General features: G+C 42.6%; 1 protein-coding gene across 4 annotated transcripts in view; it reads right to left on the bottom strand.

Moving 5' to 3' along the window:
* Positions 1–4,345: 4,345 nt before the first annotated feature.
* adam11 (ADAM metallopeptidase domain 11) overlaps positions 4,346–23,870 on the bottom strand; it is a 30,157-nt gene continuing 10,632 nt past the window's right edge. For 2 of the 4 annotated variants that reach the window (XM_036536245.1, XM_036536253.1), the window contains 22 exons: positions 23,246–23,328; positions 23,011–23,074; positions 20,200–20,260; positions 19,572–19,705; positions 19,155–19,229; positions 18,756–18,827; positions 18,198–18,364; positions 17,912–17,996; positions 17,466–17,556; positions 15,528–15,579; positions 15,173–15,272; positions 14,847–14,918; positions 14,465–14,557; positions 13,874–13,954; positions 13,703–13,753; positions 13,432–13,495; positions 13,019–13,124; positions 12,770–12,889; positions 12,334–12,502; positions 11,822–11,936; positions 7,300–7,317; positions 4,346–5,350 (listed from right to left, as the gene is read on the bottom strand). In XM_036536245.1, coding sequence (XP_036392138.1) covers positions 5,091–5,350; positions 7,300–7,317; positions 11,822–11,936; positions 12,334–12,502; positions 12,770–12,889; positions 13,019–13,124; positions 13,432–13,495; positions 13,703–13,753; positions 13,874–13,954; positions 14,465–14,557; positions 14,847–14,918; positions 15,173–15,272; positions 15,528–15,579; positions 17,466–17,556; positions 17,912–17,996; positions 18,198–18,364; positions 18,756–18,827; positions 19,155–19,229; positions 19,572–19,705; positions 20,200–20,260; positions 23,011–23,074; positions 23,246–23,328 — 2,133 coding nt within the window. In that variant the 3' untranslated portion in view covers positions 4,346–5,090. Of the gene's footprint in view, positions 5,351–7,074; positions 7,318–10,406; positions 10,498–11,821; positions 11,937–12,333; positions 12,503–12,769; positions 12,890–13,018; positions 13,125–13,431; positions 13,496–13,702; positions 13,754–13,873; positions 13,955–14,464; positions 14,558–14,846; positions 14,919–15,172; positions 15,273–15,527; positions 15,580–17,465; positions 17,557–17,911; positions 17,997–18,197; positions 18,365–18,755; positions 18,828–19,154; positions 19,230–19,571; positions 19,706–20,199; positions 20,261–23,010; positions 23,075–23,245; positions 23,329–23,870 lie in introns of those variants that run through there. The other 2 variants (XM_036536271.1, XM_036536262.1) reach the window with 2 other exon arrangements.

Raw genomic sequence — 23,870 nt, 5'->3', positions numbered from 1 at the left:
CATGTTGATTAACGTGTTTCATTATTTCTATGCATTACATATGAACTGCATTGTGAAGAAGAGCGTTTACCACCTCTTCCTTAGCCTAAATGTCAATTGTTAGTTGATGTCAATCACTGTTAATTGATGGCAATCACTTAATGGTGTGCACTTGTGTTGGTTTGTGTGGGGTACCAGCCTATTGGATAACCAGCCACACTTTACTGATTGAGGCCTGAGTAAATATAGGTGTGGCTGCAGAGCAGGAGAGAGGCTCACTTTGTCCCTGCTTTTGGTTTGCATAGGCTGGTTTCTTTGTTTGGGGTTGTATTTTAAAATAAATTTTGTTTGTTTTACCCTTTTGTTCTTTTGACTTGTTTATGAGAGTATTGGCCAGCTTCTCTACATGCATACATGCCACAATATTAAAAGAAAATGACAAAATTTCATTTTTACTTTTTGATTTTATTTCTTCTTTTTTATGTATCAGTTCACAGGGTTGAATTCCAGTGGTGCTGACTGTCCTTTATTTAAAAAAAACATGAGATGGACTGCTTAGGAAAGATCTCTCCCCATGTGTTCTATTTAGTCACAATCCCTGGGTGAAAACAGGTACTTGAATACAACCATGAATCAGAACAAATGTGCCTTCATTTTATCATCTCATTCTGATATATGGTTGGACTGAAGCAAAGGGGGAAAAGACATGAAATCCAAGGAAAACCAGACATTCCTTATTCACTAGACACAGGACTCTTCTCACCCAAAGAGTCAACTGTAAACACAATTTAAACGCATCCTGCCATATATACAGAGAGCTACCTGGGATAAGATGACTAGGGGGCTGAGAGCTATCAACAAATATACAATATTCAGCAGTATGTGAGTTGAGTATGATGGATATGGAAAGATGCTTCAGAGAGATTTATATATTGATAGATCATACTCGGCTTAATATATGTAATAAATGTATACAGTATGCTTGTATTTACTCCTACTGTACATTATACATGAATATTTTATATATATATTCAAAGGCATATGTGTGCATATATACAGTAATCACACACTCATACAAAAGCCTGTTCTTTGTGCTCCTTTTAAAGTGTTGTGGTTTCACAACACCAAGTAGTATAACAACTTTTAAAAGCAAATATAAACAGACAGAAGAGAAACCATTTACACAACATACCTGCTTTGGGTCACAATGTGACCTTGATTTGGAGTTAATGTGTAACTAACATAAAGTGAAACAATAAATTTAGTACAGAAAATAGTGTCTTGTCTGCCATTGGGTTAGGGATCCAGTCTATGTATATACAGACTGCACAAAAAGACAGTTTTTGGTCAAGTTATCTTATCCAATTAAACACACTAGCAAAGATAATGTTCACATGTATCCCAAAAGAACAACTTCTAAAACACATTGAGCCCCCCCCCCCACACACACAAATTTCTTGTGTAAATAAAAGAATGAAACAGTAAGATGATATACTGTGACGTAACTGGTGCAACTCCCAGCTGGTCTCCATTGGAGTCATCTGCCAAACATGAGGGCAGGCAATGTCCTGAGAATAACGGCGGCAGTGTAAGAACAACCGAAGAAACAGAATCACCAATAACCCATCAATTGCCAAGTTTTCAATAAACGGCATCAATAAATGGTATCAATACATGGTCATCAGCCATTTCCCACTATAAATCCAATATTAGGAGTCCACAGTCTAACAGCATGCAGATGGAATCTCATGATTATTCAGAATCACTGCTTGACTTACTTTTTATTCACCTTTATCCAGAGCACTTCAATATCAGTTAGAATATTTGTGTACACACAGGAGCAATATGCCCCCAAAACAAATGCAGGCCTCCAATCTTCTGTGAATTCCACCCTGCAGGACTCAGATAGGTCTAAAAATTGTTAAAATGAAGGTCCACTGCATGCAATAATACAGTAATGTTCTGAGAGTGTGACCAGACCATAACAGGGAAACAGAAGGCACACAGATAAAGCAGACAGATTTCAGAAATCAGAGCTGTACTAACATGTCAGCCCAGCCATGTTGTGGTACATAGGCTGACATGACTTTGTGACAAATTTGCAGTTATATCCTGTCAATATGCATTCTATTATGCTTAGATCATATGTATTGAAGATCTGTTGACAAATAATTTTGATAGATGACTTTTCTATATTCAGTTGCATTGTCAAAGACTGCTAATCCAGTAAAACTGCATATCCTACCAGTATTTTGTAATTGTTATACTGGCCCAGATGTAGCAGTCACACAGACATAAGTAAAAAGGCTCATATTCTGGTTGGCAGCAGTTTTTAACACTTCCCTTAAAGCTTCTGGGTCCTTAAAAACATTTATCATGTGATATGGTCTGAGGAGAGGATATAATTCCCTTGGTCTGGCATCCAATATAAACTATTTGTGCACACTGTGCAAACTATCAGGCGACTAGATGAGGGGTGACTGGGGACTGAGAGAGATGCTGGGCCAATGGCAGACACCACATAGAATCTAATATAGAATATGATATGGTTTACTTGACATTCAGACTTCCATGACAAGCAGTCCGACTCTGGCTGGCCCACGATGTCATGGACTTACAGAAAACGAGTCTTTGTCAGAGCTTGTAACTGAGAGGCGCTTTTCAGGAAAACAGGGCCTGATCCTCAAGCACATAAGTGATAAATGTCATTTACAATGCAATATTTACATATACAGAGGTTTTAGGTTAGAAAAGGTTCTCATTGTGATCAGGGGTCCAGTATGTTTCCAGCAAACTGCATAACAATATAACCTGATGGAGTAATACTATAAGGAACTGAATCCAAGCAGATAGGCTATAGAATGGAGTGCCACGGGAGCATGACAGAGTGGTGGGTAACCTGGGATAGCAGTAATGAGTGCAAAACAATCCTTTCCTTCTACCCTGTTCTATTGTTGCTGTTAATAATCACTAGACAAGGGAGAATGCTCAATAGCAAGCTGAAATTTTCTCTCAATGCTACTTCTGCCTGGCAGTGTTTCCCAGGCATATTCTTTGACCCAGTTTACTTAAACTCTGCTTTGGGTAGTTCACAGTCATAGCTGCCCAGTAACAGAATCCAACATCGCCTGCACATATGTGTGTGATGTTCTACAGGAAGTGTAAAATCCACAAATGTCTAGTGTTGCCAACTCTCCAAAGGTGAATTTTGCCAGGTTTAGCAACTTTTTTAGTGAACACATTTATGGGCTGTCACATTAAATTTAGCTTCATTGAGTGAAACAGGACACACAGCACATTCTGTAACTGTGCTGTATTTCTGTCATAATGTGCACTTAAACTCCCTGTAAATATTCTGTTGAGTTAGTTAATGAATCAATGACATCAAGTATAGGCCAATGTCACTAAATCTGGCAAAATGGAAAAGCTGGTCTTGGAAACACTGAATACACCACCTCAGTGCTATGGGTCAGAGGTCGTATGAAGGCCAATTTCCACTCACACTTGTGCTTACAAGACTGACCTCTACTCAGCTGCACAGCCCTAGAAAAACAGTAGGACCCCTGCTATATACAGTATATACAATTGCACATACATTTAACATACATGTGTGCATACTCCTACTTTTATGGATTATGCAATATAGTACACATTTCTTATTTATATGTGTAATTGCCTATCTATCTAGCTATCTATCTATGTGTGTATATATGTCAGTGTATATACACACAGACACACATGCATACATACACACTCATAAGCGCAAACATACATTCGCACATTTATGCATATGTCAGACAGGATTAAAACTATGATGCTGTAGATGACAGGTTACTGAAGGATACATTTTTAAAAGCAGCATATGTCTACAATATGCATATAGAAAAAATCTGTTATGCTAATTGTGGAATGTTAGTAGATATGCTTATTGTTCAACAAACACAGAAGATGGTCATATTTTCACCTGTCACTCATATAGCCACAATAGACCACCACTGGAGCCATGTCATCAAAAAACTGGAGGACTGAACATATCAGGCCCTTCTCATCACTGGCATAAAATTTCCCAAGAGGCATTGTACCGAATTTCTCTTTGGAAACAGTTTACACATATCATGTCCAACACAGTTTTGCCTAGGAGATGATAGGGACAGTGCTCATGTCATCCACAATGAAATTACCTAATAAAATAACCCATGTCACTTTTTGAAATAATGATAAAGAAACTAAGATCATTCAGGGACTGTTCTATGGTCTTTAACTGGAAGTCAGATAGTAGTAAGTAAAGGTAATATGTAGATAGTTTAGAAGACATTAATGAGGTGACATAGAAAGTGACATAGTCTGCTTCTTAAAGAATCAGGGAATTGTTTGCTCTGAAAACCTTGTGTTCCATCATAGTTCAGTGGAATTGAAAGCTCTCTGAAGGTCATTCAATCAGCAATCGGCATCTAAAATTGACAAGCAAAAGGAGAATTAAGCTGATTTCCTGTACTTTGTATCTGACCAACATTGTGCATGGTCTCAACGAGATTCTAAGCATCAACACATTTCCTACGTATTCCCATCCAGAAGTCCATTACCTTCCTTTTTCAAAAGAAAAAACCTAAATACTTTTAACACTATGAGTGCAAAAGAGAAAGTCTTATCCTTTGCAAACAGTGGCTCAGTGCATCAGTGAAGACCTCAGACAGGGATTAGACTGAAATAAGGCAAGAGCTTCTACTCTGGTCATCCCTCCACTGGCCCACTGGACCAGCCTTCTTCTCACTTTCCATTGATGAAAACCATGATGACCCTTTTGAAATTCTAATATACCTAAACTGGCAGCTTTACAACGTACCACGGAGTATGTTGTTAATGTAATTCAGGCAGTCACTCCAAGGACACCAAAAGGAAGGTGAGACCTTAGTTTCTTAGAGATTGCAGTTGGGGCAGTGATCTCATATGTCCACTACACATTCATCAGTGAGCATCCCCCCTCCCCACCAGCCCCCCACCAAAAATAACAAAAACAAAAAAAAAAAGCCTTGGGACATTGTAGCTCTCTGAGCAAACCCTGTCACCATTTGAAGGCCGCTGGCGGCTTAATAAAAGTTTTGTTCTGGACATCAGAGCGGCAGCCACCACCTGTGAGGAACAGCTGGCAGTTGGATCTGGCTGGAATGCATGTCAGAGATTCCACTTAAGGCCAGAGACAAGAATTGTAGGAAAAGACTGACAGTCAGGAAGGAGGCGGGGCAATGATAGGACAGAATTGTTGGAGCTGTAGTTCTGGAATGAGTGGAAGACTTTTCTTCTTCTTCTAAGTGAAAAGGACACATTGCACGGAAGACAGAACAGCAGACAGACATGCTATCCCCCGCCAGATCTGGAGAGAAAAAGAGGAGAAACAGGAAGCAAAACTTGAGTGGAAGAAAGAAAAAAGGACAGATCAAGACTCAAGGCATAGGAGCATCTGCTAAGCAACTAAAATGTAATGTAAGTCTTGCAAGGCTAAGGAAACATGATGCAAGAACTGTAAACTATGTAAACTGCCCTGAATAAGAGCTTCTCCTATGCAACTGTAATATAATAAAATGAACCACATAATGCTATAACAAGATAACATAGAAATGATAAGATTTTTAGATGTGCTGGATATTAGAATACCAATGAAGGATTAAGCATTATGATTTGGGATTGATTTTAAACACAGCTAATTAGGGTGATGTGTTGTACCCATTAATGATCATACTTTATGCTTTCTAGTTTACTAACAGTAGATTAAATCATCTCTGTCTGGTCTAAAAGCCTTTGAGTGGAAGAGTTGTCCTTTTCTACTAATTAAGATTAGTGCATAGCTCACAATGGATTTTGATGAAGATTTTAGAACAACAGAGACTACAGGTATAATAGAAAACAGAAGTCTCATATGAACTTCAGGTGGTGGTTATGTGTTAATGAGTTGATTTTGTTTATTAATTTATTTTATATTAGTGAATAAAGGCTTTTTCAATTTGAGTAAGATTCCAGTAAATTTATGATTTAATATGCAAAAAATACTTGTACAGTTTATCAGTATAAATGCACAATAGTAACAGATTTATAAATGTTATTATACATATATATTATTTTCCACCTTTAAAAATATTCAAACAAAGTAAACAAGCAAAAACAAATACATAACTTTAGAACACAAGGAATTTCCTAAAATGTTTGTTTTTCCATAAATGATAGTATACATAGATATGCTACCATGACTTTCCACTAATTATACTTAGTGAGAGACACCTCTGTTAGTTAATTCTTGGAAAGCACCCCTGGTATAAAGGGAGAAGTGTCATTCATATTCATCTGATTTCTTCCAGGGCATTTGGTGGAACATCTTTATACTAATATAATACATTAATATCTTCTAATATATAATTACCTATATAAATAAATCAGATAAAGCATCTACAGAAATTTCATCGATATTTCCAAGGATAAAACATTTCCAAAACTTGTTGTTTGATGGTGCTACTGACAGAGCTTTGATGCAGTAAAAATGTTTTATTAGTTATTGTAGTATTGTAAATGTATTGAAATAATCTTATGAGTAATTTCAAAGTTTTCTGCTATGTTTAAGTGCATAGCATTATTAAAACAGTCAGTTTAACTTTATGCAGATTACCACATGACCCAGGAGAAGAGGACTCTAAGAATTAAGGTGACTCGGCGAAACTAAAGTGCAGACTGTTACTCTGTATACTAAAATGGAACCAAAGTGCATTTCTAAATAATTCTTCTGACTCACTAACCAGGACACCAAGACCAAGACATTAAACCAAGACATTCACTAAGATACATCAAGAATATAATTAGTGGAGAATCCAATACATGGTTGTGCCAACTGTGAGATGTGGTGATGGGACACAAGCCCCAATTCCAATGACCCCAGGAGCAACATATTCAAAACATAAGATGGATATTGAAGAAAAAAACATGAAGCATCCATGAGGAGATGGGAGGAAATCAGTTGCCTCATTCCAGTTATTATCAGGTGAATGAGATGACATAAGGCAGGTAAGCCATGCCCTGAGCTGGAGGCTGCAGTGCATTGTGGGTAAAGGAACCACAATGACCACTGATATATACACTGTCACATCACGGTATGCACATCAGTGGTCAAAAATGAATGTGTTACTATGGAGGTTGAAGTTGGGCAGCCATGAGGTGCAGATGATGGAAAAATGTCTCTGTATGGATCATGATCAGATGATGGCTTGTTGGGTTGAACTGATAACAGGTGATGGGGCTGACAGGATTTACATCATTGCCTGCCGGGCAGGATCATACCTTCCTCTTCGAATGTTTCTTCATCCCAAAGGTAAAGCAGCAACAAGAAGGGGTAGACAGACACAGAAAGGATGCTTGTTAGTGACAGTGATTTCAGGAGGATAAGCTCAGCCATTATCCTTGTACGCATACACATGGATATTCCTGTCTCTGATATGCCAACACATGTAGGTCCCACTATGTTGCTTCAAAGACAGGCACCAGGATAAAACACCCAATTCTGAGTACAAAGCAGAGCACAGGGGAGTTTGTTTTACAGCCACCAACGATATCTAAATGGCTGAGCTCAAGACATCACTTCCTTGCCTAATTAGGATAAGACAAGTCTTCCAATACATGTGATCAGGTGGTTCTTCTCTGAACTGCTGCACTGCTGCCCTCCAGGACCAGGGTTGGGGGCTTGAGAGTTGATGACTGAGAGTCCATTTCCTGTGCTCACACTGGCATTGCGGCACACAGAGTAGCATGCACACACCAAATCCAGTCTAACTCCCACGCTATCTTCTGTGATATCACTGAAGCATAGAACATCTAGACTCTTTCTTTCTCCCATATACACAGAATCATGTCCCGGGAAGAGCCTTATGGAGATTTTCTCCAGTAAATAACAACACTGGTTGGACTTAACATTGACTCCAAAGGGCTTCAAAATTTTGCATAATGTCTTTGGAGCTATGTTTCATAGTTGGGAGGCAAAAAGGGTAATCCAACAATGTGAATAAATCTGAAAACAAGTAACAAATTTGAAAACAAATTAAAAAAAAGTCCTGACCATAACGGCTCAATCTAATATGTAATGGGTGCAGTGGTCCTTTTCTTTAAAATAAAAGTGTGCAGATCAGGTGTGTATGACTGAAAAAACAACAACAAAAAATGTACTGCCTTCATGTAGTTCCCTGCATCCATTTCAAGTGCACCAGTGCACTGTTATTTTCACTTGGTTCTGAGGGAAGGCTGTCTTCGACTACTGCCAACACCACCTCCAGAAACAATCTTGTCTAGGTCTACCTTGTTCAGGTCTACCACTCAACTACTAACCAAGTCTAATTCTATTTAAGTCCAGCAGTAAAACAGAAGAAGACTACAGGGTGGTGCAGCTGCTAATCATCAATAACACATAACAATAAAGTCAAAAATATATGCTTGATGGGCAAAAGAAGATGATGTCAGCAGTCAGAGATGCCTTTAACATGTGATCAGCAATAATTCCTTCTTAACTATGCATAGACGCTAACTTGTGAGCTAAGAAACCCATTCAGTAGTGCTGCCAGCCAACTCATGCATGAGTGCACTCAGCAGTTGTGCAAGACAAATTCAGAAGTTAAACATGTTCCATCATTTCCACACATTGCTTACAATCACCATTCAGAAATACTGAAGATGCTTTCAGGTGGTTTATAAACCCACCTTCCCAAAAGCCTATAGTAGCTATGAAATCTGCATTTTCTGCAGTTCTTTACAAGCATGTTCACGGATACCTAAATGACAGCAAATATAGACAAGTGCATAATGCCAATCATGTCTCTGTTCTCCATATGAGTGAAAGGACTTGCACAACCTGTGATACGACTCTGTCAAACTCCAACCCTGGAAATCATCTAATAGGAGACTGATGATTTGACCTGTGCGCAGCAGCCTCTGCAAAGTGCTAAAAGGTGGTGAGATGTGTCTACATTTCAATATAAATGTGGATCTCCGTATACACAAAACTGTCAGTGCAGATGACACTAGAAGCGGGTAAGAATGTATAGCTGGACTCTTCTGTGTGTAAACATTTCAGAGAACCAGCAGTGTCTACATCCTTCCTTTTTACCCTAAATTAAGACCAAGCTAACTGGCACACCTATGATGCCTATGACACATCTATGCAGTACTGAACTTCACTTTCAAGGCAGTCGGTTTCTAGAACTGATTTTGGGAGCCAAAGCAATCTTTCATATTTAGAACTTCCTTTTTCAGTTCACACACATTCCCATGCAGTCTCTGTGAGGGCTCCAGGATACTAATAGTGAGGATGGGGCTTGGACAGAGACAGAGAGATATGCTGGACATTTGAGGAGGGTGGTGCCTCAGCCATCTCCACTGCATCACATGCACATGAGCTGTGAGCTAATCCTATGATTCCTGTCTGCAATTACTTCCACCAAAAACTAAAGGTAGGTTATCTGATTAAAATAAAGAAAATCAGTAAATTGCCTATATGAGTCTCACTCATCGCTCCCCTTCAGCAGCCTGCACATTGGTGGATATCCACAGGTTGCAGGGATCCCTGCCCCATCTGATTTCCAGCTATCTCTCTGCCTCAGGTCCTGCCCCTAGGCATAACCCATGCAGGCATGCACATTAAGCTCCCACACCCACCAAAAAAACCTAAATGAAACATCCAAGGCAACCATGCAGAGCAGGACGCGGCACTACAGAGGGGAAACTGTGGGGTCCCTGGCAGGCTGTCCTGGGGGCTCAGTCTAGAATGGGAGGGCAGGGGAAAATGAAGGGGATGGGGAACCAATAATGCAGGCTCAGCGTCCCACCATGATTCTCAATGTGTGGATTACAACAGTCTTGTTGGGAGATGCTGTAGTTGGGACAACAGCGGTTTTGGTAGTGGCCTGCCTAGCAGGTGTCAGATTAATTCACACTTGTTTCTACAGGTCTGAAACTCTAGAGGCAGATAGAGTCCATCTTATCTCTGAACTAAGGTTCTTACTATTAGGAAAATCTGAATTCATTCTAAGAGAAAAAAAGTTAAAAGTACAAATAACTGAACATGTCAGCACTGTTGAAACCCAAACATCTTCCGCTGCAACTTGCAAAATAGCTTAAGTGTTTTTTTTTTAAACGGTCATGCTATTTGGTCCATCCTGCCATTTGACTGGTGGAGAGACAGTCTATGGGTGCCAACAGTGACAAATTAGCATCTACTGTGCTCATATCTTTGGCATTGAGCACTATGAGACTGAATGAGCCAAAGAAATGGCACTATGACCCCTTCCCGCCCCTGAGTTTCTCATGGACAGCAGTGAGTGGTAGTCTTGGGCTCTTGTTGGACATTTGTCAGGTATTAGGTAGAAGCAGACAGGTACACAGAGGCATGCCAGAGCTCTTACTTAAATCCCCATCCTGTTCCCCCTAGGACTATAGCTGCCAGGAGAATTGCACCTGCGATGGACCCTATTATGATATTGGTGCCACTGGGACCTGCGTAAGGAAGAGGGGGGGAGGGGGGTCAAGGGTGGGAGGGGAGACGGAAACAACAACCACCAGACACACATCAGAAAACAGCAGAAACACTGTACATGTCATCAACACCAACTGGCTAGAAAGAAAGAGAGAGGTAAAAGAGGGGCAAGGGAGGGAGAGGGGACAAGGAGACAACAAGGTAGGAAGGAGTGTGTTTTCATTACTTCTGCCTGTCTCTCCCCCTTTCTCTCTCTCTGCTGGACACCCTCCTCCTTGGGGTGGGCATTTGTTCTGCGCAAGCAGACTGCCAAAATGCCCTGTTTCATTGGCAGACTGCAAAAAAATAAGTGAGACACATTGAGGTGGAAGCACAGTTCCCTCTTCACACAGAAATAAAAGCACAGACAGACCGCATCCACAACCTTAGCTGTAAGAGGCTAATCGGAGGGCACACGGACCCTGAAGTCACCCTCGCTGTGCAGACAGGCACACTTCAGCCACACACCAAATGATCCTCTACACTGTAGACGTGGATGCACGCACGCGCACACACACACACACACACACACACACACACACACACACACACACACATACACACAGATACAAAAGGATGTCAGAACACAACAAAGGAAAGTTACTTAGATATATGCAGTACTTACTCTCAATTTGTCTCACACAAACTGAATAAGCAATATTCCAAAGAAAACTTACTAAAATGTTTCCTAACAAATGAGCCAGCTAACTCACTAAACTAAAACCAGCCAGTAAGCAAGAGTAAACCATTGTCAACCTTACTTTCTAGCTTGCTGGCTAGCTGAAAAGCAAACTTTTTCAAGATTATGGGCTAGCAAGATAACAGGCCAGATTTTAGTCAATTTTCTCTGACTTTACACTATCCTACCAAAAGTCATGAGACAAGGGTTGTTATGAACAAAACATGTCTGTATTCCAAGATATTAATAGTGTTTTGGACTGTCTTTGCCCTTAATAACTGCTTTTACATGTTGTGAAAGACTACCTATACATTTTTCTACTAAAAATGGTCAACTCTTTATGGGTGCAGGTATGGGACATGCTCAGTCAACCGGCACCTTGGCAGATGGCATAGATGCCATCTCAACTAGAGCAGTGTTTATAAAAAAGTGCCTATAAAATATTCCATATGAGGCAAATGTAAATGAGATAACAACAGAACTACTGTGAACTTGCATTATTGTTTATCAGCTGGCATATCAAGTATGAATTTCTGTTGCTTGAATGGAATAATAACACTGTATGTTTGTGTTTGTGTAAGTGAAAAGTGTTCAACGCTGATGTGCAAGTGCTTAGGGGTACAAACCCTTATATTTCTCTGGGCCCTCTGAGGGTTTGGGATCACGAATGGGGTCATTGACACTGCAGTCTTTCCCTGTGTAGTCCCGGTCACAGATACACTTTACCTCATTACTGCACGTCTAACAGAGAAAGAGAGAGAAGGAGAGAGGCAAAGAGAGAGAGGATAGAGAAGGCTCAAATATAGCCCCCCATCACACTTGAATGGCATCACAACTCTTTGTTTGTTTTTTATTTTCACTGTCTTCAACCTAGATTCTGTCTGAAAAAACTAAGTAAAGCATTTTATCACCCTCAGTCTGAAAACTTCAAAAGAAATGATCAAAAGCAGTACATAAATACTATTAAAACATAAGAAGTTTCTTCAAAAGAAGACAAATCGAGAAAAAAAATCACAACAAAACCTAGACATAACAAAAAGTAAAACAAGATTATATATATATATATATATATATATATATATATATATGTACACCAAAAACAAAACAACAAAAGAGAACATATGACACGCCTTCTCACCCCATGGTGGGAGCAGGTGTGGATAGGGGAGGAGCCGGGGCAGGTGCTGAGGTTGAAGGTGGCCAGAGGGAGGCAGCGGTGGTCCAGGCACATCATGTTGGGCCCACAGGGAGTGCCATCCTCCACGTAGCCCAGGTCTGAGCCGTCCTGCAACAAGGCGTGGCCACCACTGAGCAGCATCAGAGAGACAGGGGGCATCAGAGCGGTTTTTCAAACACAAGCAAAACGTAAGTGGTCTGTTAGTAAGATCTTAGGATATGTAACCTACACCCGTAGACCTTTTGGAGTGATGTTGTTTATTGTTTCACAATTCGTCCCTTCGGTCAGTCTTTGTTCCAGCATGCAAGTCACCTGATTGAGTGACCTTTCTGCCACGCAATCCCACCCCCCCAACCTCTCCCCAACCTTGCAGTATTGGAGCAATGAAGTAGCTCACCGGCAGTCTAGGTACTTGTTCTGGTGGTAGATGGTGAGGCTGGTCACCTCGCCCTGCAGCTCCCCAAACTTTGGTTTCGCCGTCATGTTAGAACAGAGCAGGAAACCACACAATACATCCCTGAAAGAGGGAGGAGAAAGAGTGGAGTGATATGAGTGATGATTGACAAAAGATACTCAAATGAGGTTAGCATTTTGTGCCAGGAGCACGAAATCAGTGGCTGAGAGGTTGATTAAACATGTCACTTACTGCTTGTTGCATTGCACCCAGCCTTGCCCACTGGGATCTCGCCCGCAGTTACCCTTCTCTGTGCCCTCGATATTCAGCTTCTCATAACAGAAGCGGTCCGCTGAATCTGCAGGACACCAAGAACTCAAATAATATGTTTTGATGGGATATACACAGAGCAGTTCCTTCCCCGGCCATGGCAGACAAGCAGCATGGGACTGACATTGAACCAGAAAAGCATGGAGGGTTTTTTCTCCTTACTGACCTTATGTTGTGTTCACAGCAAGTTCAGCATTTTTGCTGTTTACAGTGTTTTACCTAAAACTATTTATAAGCAGACAAGGGCCATATAAAAGGAACAATTTGGCAATTTGGACCACAGTACTCAAAGTGGCCCCGGAGCACCGCAAAATAATTTGAGCCGCATTACTCACTGTGGCCCCACAGCACCCTGCACTGTCCATCTCGAGTTTTGCAGCGGCCCCCATAACACCGACCCTGGGACAGACAAGAGGCCAGAGGTAAGAATCTGACTTGGAAAGTGTTTTGAGTGAGCAATGTATTTAACAGCCATGGCACTAACACATTCTTGCACAAATGCACAGACACACACACACACACACACACACAACATATGTACACACATACAGAACATACATTTGCCTAAAAGATGAACTGGCAGCCAATATAAGCAGACTGAGTTACCTGGTTGTTGTCACACATGTACCCATCCAGCTTGTGGACATTGTGAGGGCACTACACAGAAGAAAGGAGAACATGAAGCTAAGAGTCAGGCTTTACATACGGCCATAGCCATGCTTCCCCAATATTGTACCAACACCTCGCTTCACACAATTCCCCTGGACAGGTCTATACCTGGCTAGAGTCTCCGGCGCAAGTCTCAGAGATGTCACAGTCGTTCACTGCTTCCCGGCACACCACTCCTCTCAGCTCGTACTGAGACAAACGAAGCACCAGGTCAGCACAGTACACATCTAACCTGTGACCATAAGATCACTTACTCAAACTAAACCACTAATATACTGTAATAACACTCATTAATGCTAACTTAAGGTGTAGCTCCAGAGGTCTGCAAAGCTCCAACAAGAATCATAGTGTTTACCTTTTTCAAACCACTCATGGGAGTGGAGCAGTCTGAAACTATGAAGCTCACCAATCTACCATTTTGATGCTGGTGCTGGTGACCATCAAACTCTAACCATACATGTCAGTTTCCAGACCACATAAGATTGAGTGATGATATGTATTATTTTACACATGTACAGCACACACCCAACAATCTATACTCTACATTGAAAGCATGATTACAGCAATCATCATTACGGCAAGGCACGTTATGGGCACTGAGCCACAGCGCAAAGCTAATCAGTTCATTAGACAGAATTCTCAACTGAGCTCCTGCCAAGAGAGGCACAGTGTTGGAGCAGAGAGACGAGGAGCCCTCACCTTGCAGTTTCGGCAGCAGAGTCCATTGCTGCACATGGCATCATGGGTCAGAGTGCATTTCTTACAGCAGCCTCCCCCGCTGCGAGAACACTCCTGCAGGGACACACAGGGACAATGAATTTTTCATGCCCTTTCTTTTCTCTTTTCTCAACAGAATTCATGAACACTGGCTTGGAACTCCACTATGAAATAAGTTGTTACCCACAACAAAGACTTGCTCTGTTTGGCGTTAAAGGGACATAAGGAGACCAAAAAAAATATCAGTAGAATGTGACCAGCCTTACAGCTGCTGCATTGTCTGATTTGCTTCTGAATGTTGTTGCTTGAGCACCTATCTTTATGTTCCTCTAGGGGGCAGTGTTGTACTGCCAGGGATACTTACCACTGGGGATCCACAGTCGCACTCCTCACCAGTCTCCACAAAACCATTCCCACACTCAGGGGGGTCCAACAGCTGAGGAAGAGGAAGGGAGCGAGAATGAAGTGCAGCACAGAGAGAAAAGGGGACAAAGTAACCATCTGTTTAAAAATAAAGCTCCCTTGATATGTGTTTGAATCACAGTATAACAACATCATCCTAATATTATGTGATATAACATCACATATAATGCACCTCTGTTCAAAACGCCATCATGTTGCTCCTGTAACCCGCAACATGTGCTTATTTCGTGCCCTGCACAGACCTCTGTATCTCCCCCAAGCACTCACCTTGTTGGGCTTGTTGAAGAGACAACTGCCGCCACCCTGCTGGAGGAAGCGGATGTACTCGTCCACACTGCATCGAGAAAATTTGCGGGGCAGATAGAACCTGGCAGACAAAATGCACAAGAGACAGCAGAAAGCATTGGGATTTTGGACACATATTCTTCCTTCCCCCACAGACTGTCTGCCAAAACAGCTCCTTCATTTGTGCAGGACTGTGATTTTCCTCTGTGCGGTCCCCCACCACAGAGTTGCTTCTGCTACTTTCAACACAAGACCAGACCAAAATGTACCAGAATAAAACAGACCAGAATATTCACACTGTGCTAGAGTGTGAACTGTGTGCCATGCATTAACTTACCCAGTGTCCTCCATGATGCAGCCCAGCCAAGTGTCTGGACACTTACAGTCGCCTGTGGGGCAAAGACAGACAGGTTACATGACAGCCAAAGCTCTTGTACCACAGTTCTCAAATCAGTGCACCCAAGGTAATCATTGCACTACATGTACTAAACAATTTGACCAAAATCTAAGTTACCTTAAGACTAGAGTGTATCAGCTGTAAATGTATCCTGTGTCTATAAAAAGTGATTTCAGATGACCCACAACAGCGGTTCCCAAATTGTGGGGCTAAACATAGGTCAAGACAGAAAGAGTCCAGGCAGCACTCTGATTTGAATATGGAATGTATTGGTTAATGCAAAGAAATAATGTATGGCACTTGATAAGAAAACTATTTAATGTTTCAAATAGTGCATTCAGATTCTAATACTTGTGTTGAGAAAAAAACTTGGAGTGTTTTGCACATTTCAGTTACTACCAGCTGTGAAGAGTATGGTTTATAATAATTACTGAAATTATGGAAGGTAAAATGTCATGACAGTTTTGATATGTTAATACCTGTGATATACTTGCAATTATACATTCATCATCCTGTTGACATTTAGTCATATGTCTCTGTAACCATCCAAAATAATGCAAAATCAACATCAGATGTGTTTTCTGAGATTAGTGAAGTAAACTTCATTAAAACGAACCATTGAAAACAAAATGATCCTATTGGTTCCCAATAATGAGAACCAATAAACAATCAATAAACAATCAATCATTTTTCCCTGTTTGAATACTGCATTGTAAAGCAGCCTGTGATAATCTGGTTTTGAATGACACTATACCCCTTTGTTTCTTGTTTTTGAAATGTGATCCTATAACGTTGTCATTTATTTTTAGGGATTGAATTTGCCTCTTTCATTCTAAATGGTGGAATCCTCTATAATTAATATACTTACTTATCCTGTTTAATGTTAAGCTGGTCTGATTTGTACTAATAAGCACTCTGGGCTGCAACCTCATTGTAGGAAATGTGCTATGGTAAGTTTTATCTCTTCAGCACATGGAAATCCTGTTAACACTATTAGCCACTTCCATGATGTAATCAAGGTTCTGGACGAATAAGAACTAGAGACCCCCCAGCCCATCCTGACCTGACCAGACTGTGGCCAAAACTCCCTGATGGCCTGCTTGATCACATGATCTTTTGTATTACTGCTCAGAAAGACCAGCCACGCAACCAGTGACACATGGCTGCCCCTCAATTATTGATGGCCACAGACACCTCGCTTTCTCCTATCTCCGGAGCAGGCAGAACGGCTCAGCACTGAGTAATTAAAACAGAGTCTGCGTCTGTGTCTGGTGTCCGCGCCAAGGGCGTGTCGCAAGGAAGGGTTTGGTGGCTGTTGTGGCCAGGTGGGAGGGATAGATTTCCAACTGCAGAGCTCTGTATGAGGAGGCTACTACAGTGGGGCAAAGCACACAGCTAAAATTGTGGTAACAATTCGAATTTGTCACATTCAGAAGGCCTGAATTAATGGAGTGGGTTCAACAATTCAGTCTTGCACTGCTACCATGGATTGGCAATGTTAACTAATTACATGCGTCCCTGTGAGCAGTTTGATCAATGAAACACTACATAGCTTTCCCCCCACTGACCTTCAAAGTGTGTGAAGGGTTTATACAACACATATTAGCATGAAGGGGGAACTGCTCTTAATAGACAAAGCAGCCACGGGCATTCCTTCACAGAGCACTCAGCTCAGATGACTAATCATCTCTTAGAGAACCCTAATTACAGCTAGTTAGCATGGAAGAGCACCCAAGTGTAAACCCTTCCCCCATTTACCCCTGCTGTCCATCAGGCAGCGCTGGAGCTCAGGATCAGGGCAGTGAAGGGGAGAAGGACAATGAAGAAGAGGGAGGAAGACAGGAGGACAGGAAAGGGGTGACAGCTGGGGGGTTGTACCTGCTGCTGAGTGTTCCTTGTTCCACATCATGCCGATGTTCTGGCCCAGGCTCTGGGAGAGCGTGATGGCCATGGGGCCCACATTCCCATACTGCAACACACACATGGAGTCCTCTCAACAAAGGAAAACTCACACATAACGTGACTGAGGGTAGCTTAATCTAACCGAGAACCATCATTTTAACAATTTCAGAAATAAGCTGCCACTCCCATGAACGTGAATGGTAAGACGATGTACGCTGAGCTCTGTGGGAGGTGTGTAGTATGTGTTTCAGGACGAATGGCTAACGTAACTTCATAAGCTCAGCCAAACACAGGGGTAGATCTTTGCATCAGCAGGGGCCAAACCACAGGAATGCTTTACAAATGCATGAAAATAAAGCTAGTGTCTTGTGAGAAAAATGTGTGCGGACGGAGCTTGGGTGATAAGTATAAGGATGCCCCACCTCATTGACACCGCCTCCCCGAGTGAGGGAGCAGATGCCCCCGATATAGGCTGTCCCGCTGCGGCTGCTCTTGAAAGTGCGTCCCCTGGAGGAGAGCAGGGGGAGTTTTGGAAACATCAGCGTGACATTATTGACAGAAACAGTTTTCTTCCACAGAGACTCTCATAAACGCACACACACGCCCCCACACCGCGCTCTGTCAGCCTCCCACTCTTGCAATCCTCCCTCTTTCCAATCCTCTCATTCCTCTCCCTCCTTCCCACTCTGCAGGGACAGGAATACCCACGAGAAGAGGTGTACTGCATCGCTGTGTTCCTTGATGTTTTCTTTCCTGTATTTCATGAAGTCACGCAGGGTCAGCAGGGGGTCATCGCCCACGGAAACCATATCCTGTGATGACCACGTTTCCATGGCAACCAGAACGATCCTGGTGTTCAGCTGTTCCTTGTAGATCTGGAATCAAACAGCCACGATAAAAGCAATCAAGAAAACGACAGCAACACTGACAGCCTCATGATCAGTTCTTGTACTGCTGCTACTATGTGTACAATACCAGCCACATCACTGATAAAACTCATACCAATAGTGTTCAGGGCCGAGTTCAATTCCTATTAGAATTCCTCTACATTTAGCATGGTTCACACTTATAGACATTCATTTTGAGGTGTATGAGGGCAGAAATCAAAGTCCAGGTTCAAACATACACATCTTTAGCTTCAATTCAAAAACTGACATTTGAGTTCTGGTGAGCAGTTGTGTTAATTCAGAGATAACTTGCAACAAATGAAAACATTCATTTTCAATGAAACAAAAGCAGTAAGGCAGATGGATATTGTGTCCTCACCGCATCTGCCATATTGACCACAGCTTTTGCAAAGTTTCTTGTCTGGGAGGCTGATCTTCGCATCTGCACATACTATAGATAGGAGACAGACAAAACACATAGAATTACTTAAGACAGAACCAAATTCGAACTTCTATCATTTTAGTAAATGACAGCTACATCCTGAAGATCTAACATGAACATTTTCTCCTCAAGTTTTTCTTCTTAGTTTTTAAGGTCGCTTTGAGATGGCAAAAATATTTAATGAATAAACTCCTTGCAATGCTTTGACACAAATCACAAGGCCCTGCTGCTGCCTCTAATGCAAGCAAACACCCTCTTTGGCCCTGCTGAACAGACCTTAAAACCTAACAAAGGAACCGCGGCTGGAGGATAACAGGAACGGCAGCCCTCACTCACCAGCTCATTGTCGTTGACCACCATCAACTCAATGTACTTAGTCTCACTCTGGACTGTGTGCTGTGCTCGGCGCACCTGTGGGGGGGTGGGGGGAGGTGGGGGGAGGGAGGACAGAGAGGGAAGGTCCAGTTTTGGGTGTCAGTGATTCAAGACGATGGCAGCTGAAGCCTCTGCTACTCTCCGGGAGCAGTCTAGAAATAAAAAGCTACCATTCTGGATTCTTGAGGAGCACTACACAACCTACAAATACTTAATATTTAGGTTCAGGTCGGCAGTCTACCTCTAGAAGCTGTCCTGGAAATGGATACCACTGCATTTAATCAATTGTAGCACCTCAACGTTTCACAGCAGGCCGGTTTACAATGAATCGCTTAGAATGAATTGCTTCCCAGCGTCAGCTGAGTGAAGGTTTCCCACCTGTCTCCTGAAGCGCCTCAGATGCTCTCTGACAGTGGGCTCTTCCTCCAGCTCCATGGAGACGTCACCATTACCGTCATCATCACCGACACCATTAGTGTCAGCGTTACTGTCACTGCTGTTGTGTGCGCAGTCTGAGAGATGAGAGGATGGGGGTGAGGAGAAAAAAATGTATTTGCATCAGTTTCTCCAATCAATACATGTGTGTATTTTTGTACAATGATCTCTAAAGGAAATCAATACCCTTCAGGGAGAGGACAAAGACAGGAGAGAGGGAGAGGATAGACAGAGCAGAGGGAAAACTAGTGACGAGAGGAAAAGGACACGGACAAGGGGAAAAAACAGGGAACAAGAGACGGGGAGAGGAGAGAAAACAGAAGGCAGATAAGTCGAGCTAAAGGAAGAGAAAACTGAGAGGAGAGGACAGAGGAGGAGAGGAGAGGACAGAAGAGGAGAGGAGAGGCTATTTAAAGATAGGAGCAGAGAGAGGAGAAGTGAACGCGAGGGCGGAGGAGAAAAGAGAAGGGGAGATTAAAGACTGAGCATGGCGGAGCAGCAGAGGCCAGTAGATGAAAGCACTGACAGGAAAAGGAAAGGAAGGGGGGGGCATTAGAGGACAAGTTCACACCTGGACACAGTGGGGGCAGCTCCAGGTTGGGCATCCTGCACACCACGTGAGCGTTCTCTTCCTACATGGCAGACACATAGTACATAGGACTGCAATCACTCAGCAACAGCACCACCAGACACACAATGGCATGCTGGAACTATGTTTATAATTTAAGTACAACTGGCCAAACTTGCAACTGCAAGTTTTGTGTATGGTTGTCGTTTTCACCGTGCTAATTACTTTCATAATAACCATTTACTGTCTTACTTTGTCTTATTCTGACATGGTATTGCAATCAGTCTTATATGGAGTGTGGCTAATTGGTGTAGTACACGTCAACAAAATACCATTTAATTGATTCATTCACCTAACATTGTGTCACAGTACAACACAGACAATGAGAGATTGTTTGCATGCAAAAACCCTACAAAGCATTTTTCTTCTCTTTGTTAGGATAGGGTTTACCATGTACATTGAGAGGCAACTTGCATGCAAGTTGAATACTTTATGAAAATGAGCCATCTGGGCCTTTGAGAGAGGAGTGAGATGGAAAGAGGTTTCATCGATCCACCTCTCGTGCCAGTGTAATGGAGCTTCGGTTATATTACCCTGTGCCTTAATGGAAACCCATTCACTCTTCCACCCCACCATCTAGGTCCCAGCTGCTCTCTAGAATGGATGCATGACTGGGGACACAGTCATAGAACAAATAAAATGGTTCTACTTTCAAAAAAATACAACTATATGTAGTGTTGTTCAATTTGGGCCATGATGCCCATCTGAGTAAACTGGTTAACTTTAGAGCAAACAACAAACTCTTACAGTTTTGTTTTGACAAACACCTCCAACTAAGTATCTCTTTTACAAAGAAGTTCTTATGCGACAAGCAGTGTCCAAAGTTTTGTGCGATATATTTTCTTACCTAATTTAATGAGGTAAGTTGGAAAGTAAAACAAAAACAACAAAAGATTCCACGTGATCATGGATAATGCCAGAGCGTGTTGACTATATATTGCATAGAATCTTTGCAGATAGGTTTTAAACAGCTGTGACTTTGAGTGTCCATGCTATGCGAGTAAACCTAGTCATGACACCACCGTGGCTGAATACTTTTATATAAATGACAACCAATTCATTCAATCCATTTCTATGTTAAAGGACGCATTGTTCAAGCTATCATCAGACACGAGAATCACCAGTCAAATTCAGACTTTGCATTCCTTCTTGTCACCACTGAAGACTTCCAGGCATTGCTTAAAGAGTTAAAGTGGTGTCCGTTTTTATGAATATTCATGAGCCAGTGGGCTTGGAATGAATTTAAGCACTGAATCATTAGTTATTACAACCATTTTGTTCATAACCACACAGATTACAATCAGAAGCAAACAAGTAGCAGTCTTACTGTTAATGAATATTTATGAGCAGCTGCCTCCTTTGGACCTCTTTAGGTTTAACAATGCAGGGAAAAACCTTTCATTGTAAAGCATACAGTACCCGAGTCTCATACACTACCTCTGGGATCGTGCCTAGCTCAGGGCTCCATTGAGCACTTCAAGTGCAGAGAGTGCCAAAAACTGTGTTTGTCCTGTGGTAACAGTCCCCAATCTTCTGCATTGACAGGGTTTTGAACCCATTTATAAAAGCTTAGTTAGTACAGCGCCCTGTGGAAACATTCAACGACCCCCCAGCCACTGACCCCGTGCCGAACTGAAACCTGCCCGAGACACTTCATCATCAGGATTCCATTGGATTGTGTATCAACTCATTATTTTCCATACTGCAACAGGGAGATAGAGTGTCACACTGCAGTGCAACACCAGAGAGAGAGAGTGGGAGGGGGGGTTAAACTTTCTATCAGATGTGCTTCAGAGAAGAAAGCAACACTACAGAGAAGAGGATGCCCAAATAGCTGGAAAAATTATGGGGGGTGGGGGATGGGGGATGGGGGAAGGGGACCGGATCAATCCCCTTTAGATACTAATAGGAGCTTTTATACAATGAACATTTTTCCCCAGAGATGACTTCCTGCGACCATCAATCCTCCAACTGTAGACTACTGAGCTGCTCCTAAGCCCCAAACTCACACTGTAGAAATTGTGCAGAAAAGTTGCGGAACTGAGACACAGAGGCCATGAAGCCAGACCTGCTAGCTGAAACCGTGGCTAATTGAAAGGAGCACCTGCAGGTCACCCTGGGGGTCACACCAAAGGGGACACTGAAGAATCAAAACATCATCCATTTTCTATGGAGGAAGGGCATAAGACCAGAGGGCTCTATTCAGTGCAAGTTAGCTTTCTATGTGAGCAGTAGCACTCCTCACAGTATCAGCATGCAACCACGGCTGGACACTTATTTATTTGTTTGTTAATGTGAGTGCGTGTATCCAAGGTGTCCTGCTGATGATTAATTCAGCAGAATCACAGGTCACTGGCCACCGGCCCAAAGACTATGACACCCACCCTGCCAATGCTCCACAACACTACAGACACCAACACACAGCCCCCATCACGGAACAGCCGTCAGCATTGCCCAGATGCGAAACACCGCCAGTAGTCTGCCACTTTTACCCACACAGGTGTCCAATACTAACATCAGAGCTCACCTGTGCAGGAGTATACCACTACTACTCCCTGTTCCCTGATTGCAGACATAGGGTGGTACAGTGATACCTTCACCCCTCATCAGGGCAGAAGTGTAATACCTCCTCTCTCACCTGGTCACTGCCAACGTGAAGCGCAGCTGTGTCACAATATCTGTCTCAGGTACAGGTGTACAGTGACAGCACCGACAACACCCCCCCCACCCCCTCGCCATTACACCACTACTTACCTGATCGCTGCCTTCAACAACTGGCTCGATCCCATAGGAGAAGTTCCCATCAGAGAACATGCCACTGTGGGCCGAGAGGGGTGGGGGAACAGACAAAGAGAGAACAAACAAACCTTTGGTTAAATTTGACAGCAGAGCTCAAAGCGGTGTTTTGTCATATGCCGTAGCTGTCAAGAGCACCACTCTGGATATGCAGAGTAACTGCGGTGGGGCAAGTAAGGCAGGAAACACTTACCGTAGGCCGTGACAGGTGGAGAGAGCCACCCAGGAGCCCGGCACATCCCGCACCTGCCCGTGGTAATAGCAGTGCTCCCCTCCCTGCAGAAACAAAGAGCTGGGGCCTTACCAGTCCCTCTTCTGCTGAGCATACAATACTGTACGTCATCCACACACACACACAGACACAGACACACACACACACACACACACACACACAGAGAAACAGTGTACATTTTCCACAGCAAATTCAGAAAACCCACTGGTCTATAAATTATATAATCACAACCTGACATCCAGAGAAAATGTTCTGCCTGTTACGTACCCTAGGCACCAGTTATCATTCGTATCAACTATGACAGTGTGACTGAAATCTGGTTCTGTAGGGTGAGAATCCAGCAGGCTTTACAGCTCTCTATAAATCACTAGCATGCTCAGTACTAGGGAGGGAAGCCAAATTAATTCCACCAAGACCATGATTAGTAGAATGGGATTGTTAAGGGCCTAAATGGAGGGACAGCCTGCAGACACTAGGGCTGTTACGATCCAGATCGAGTAAATACGGTAACCTGCAACACAGCAATGCAATAAGCAACCCTACTTATTCACTGGTGTGTAAGAGACCATCTAAGCACTGACTCAAG

The sequence above is a fragment of the Megalops cyprinoides genome, chromosome 1, assembly GCF_013368585.1.
Source record: "Megalops cyprinoides isolate fMegCyp1 chromosome 1, fMegCyp1.pri, whole genome shotgun sequence".
Lineage (NCBI taxonomy): Eukaryota > Metazoa > Chordata > Actinopteri > Elopiformes > Megalopidae > Megalops > Megalops cyprinoides.
This window is presented reverse-complemented; position numbering and strand designations above follow the sequence as displayed.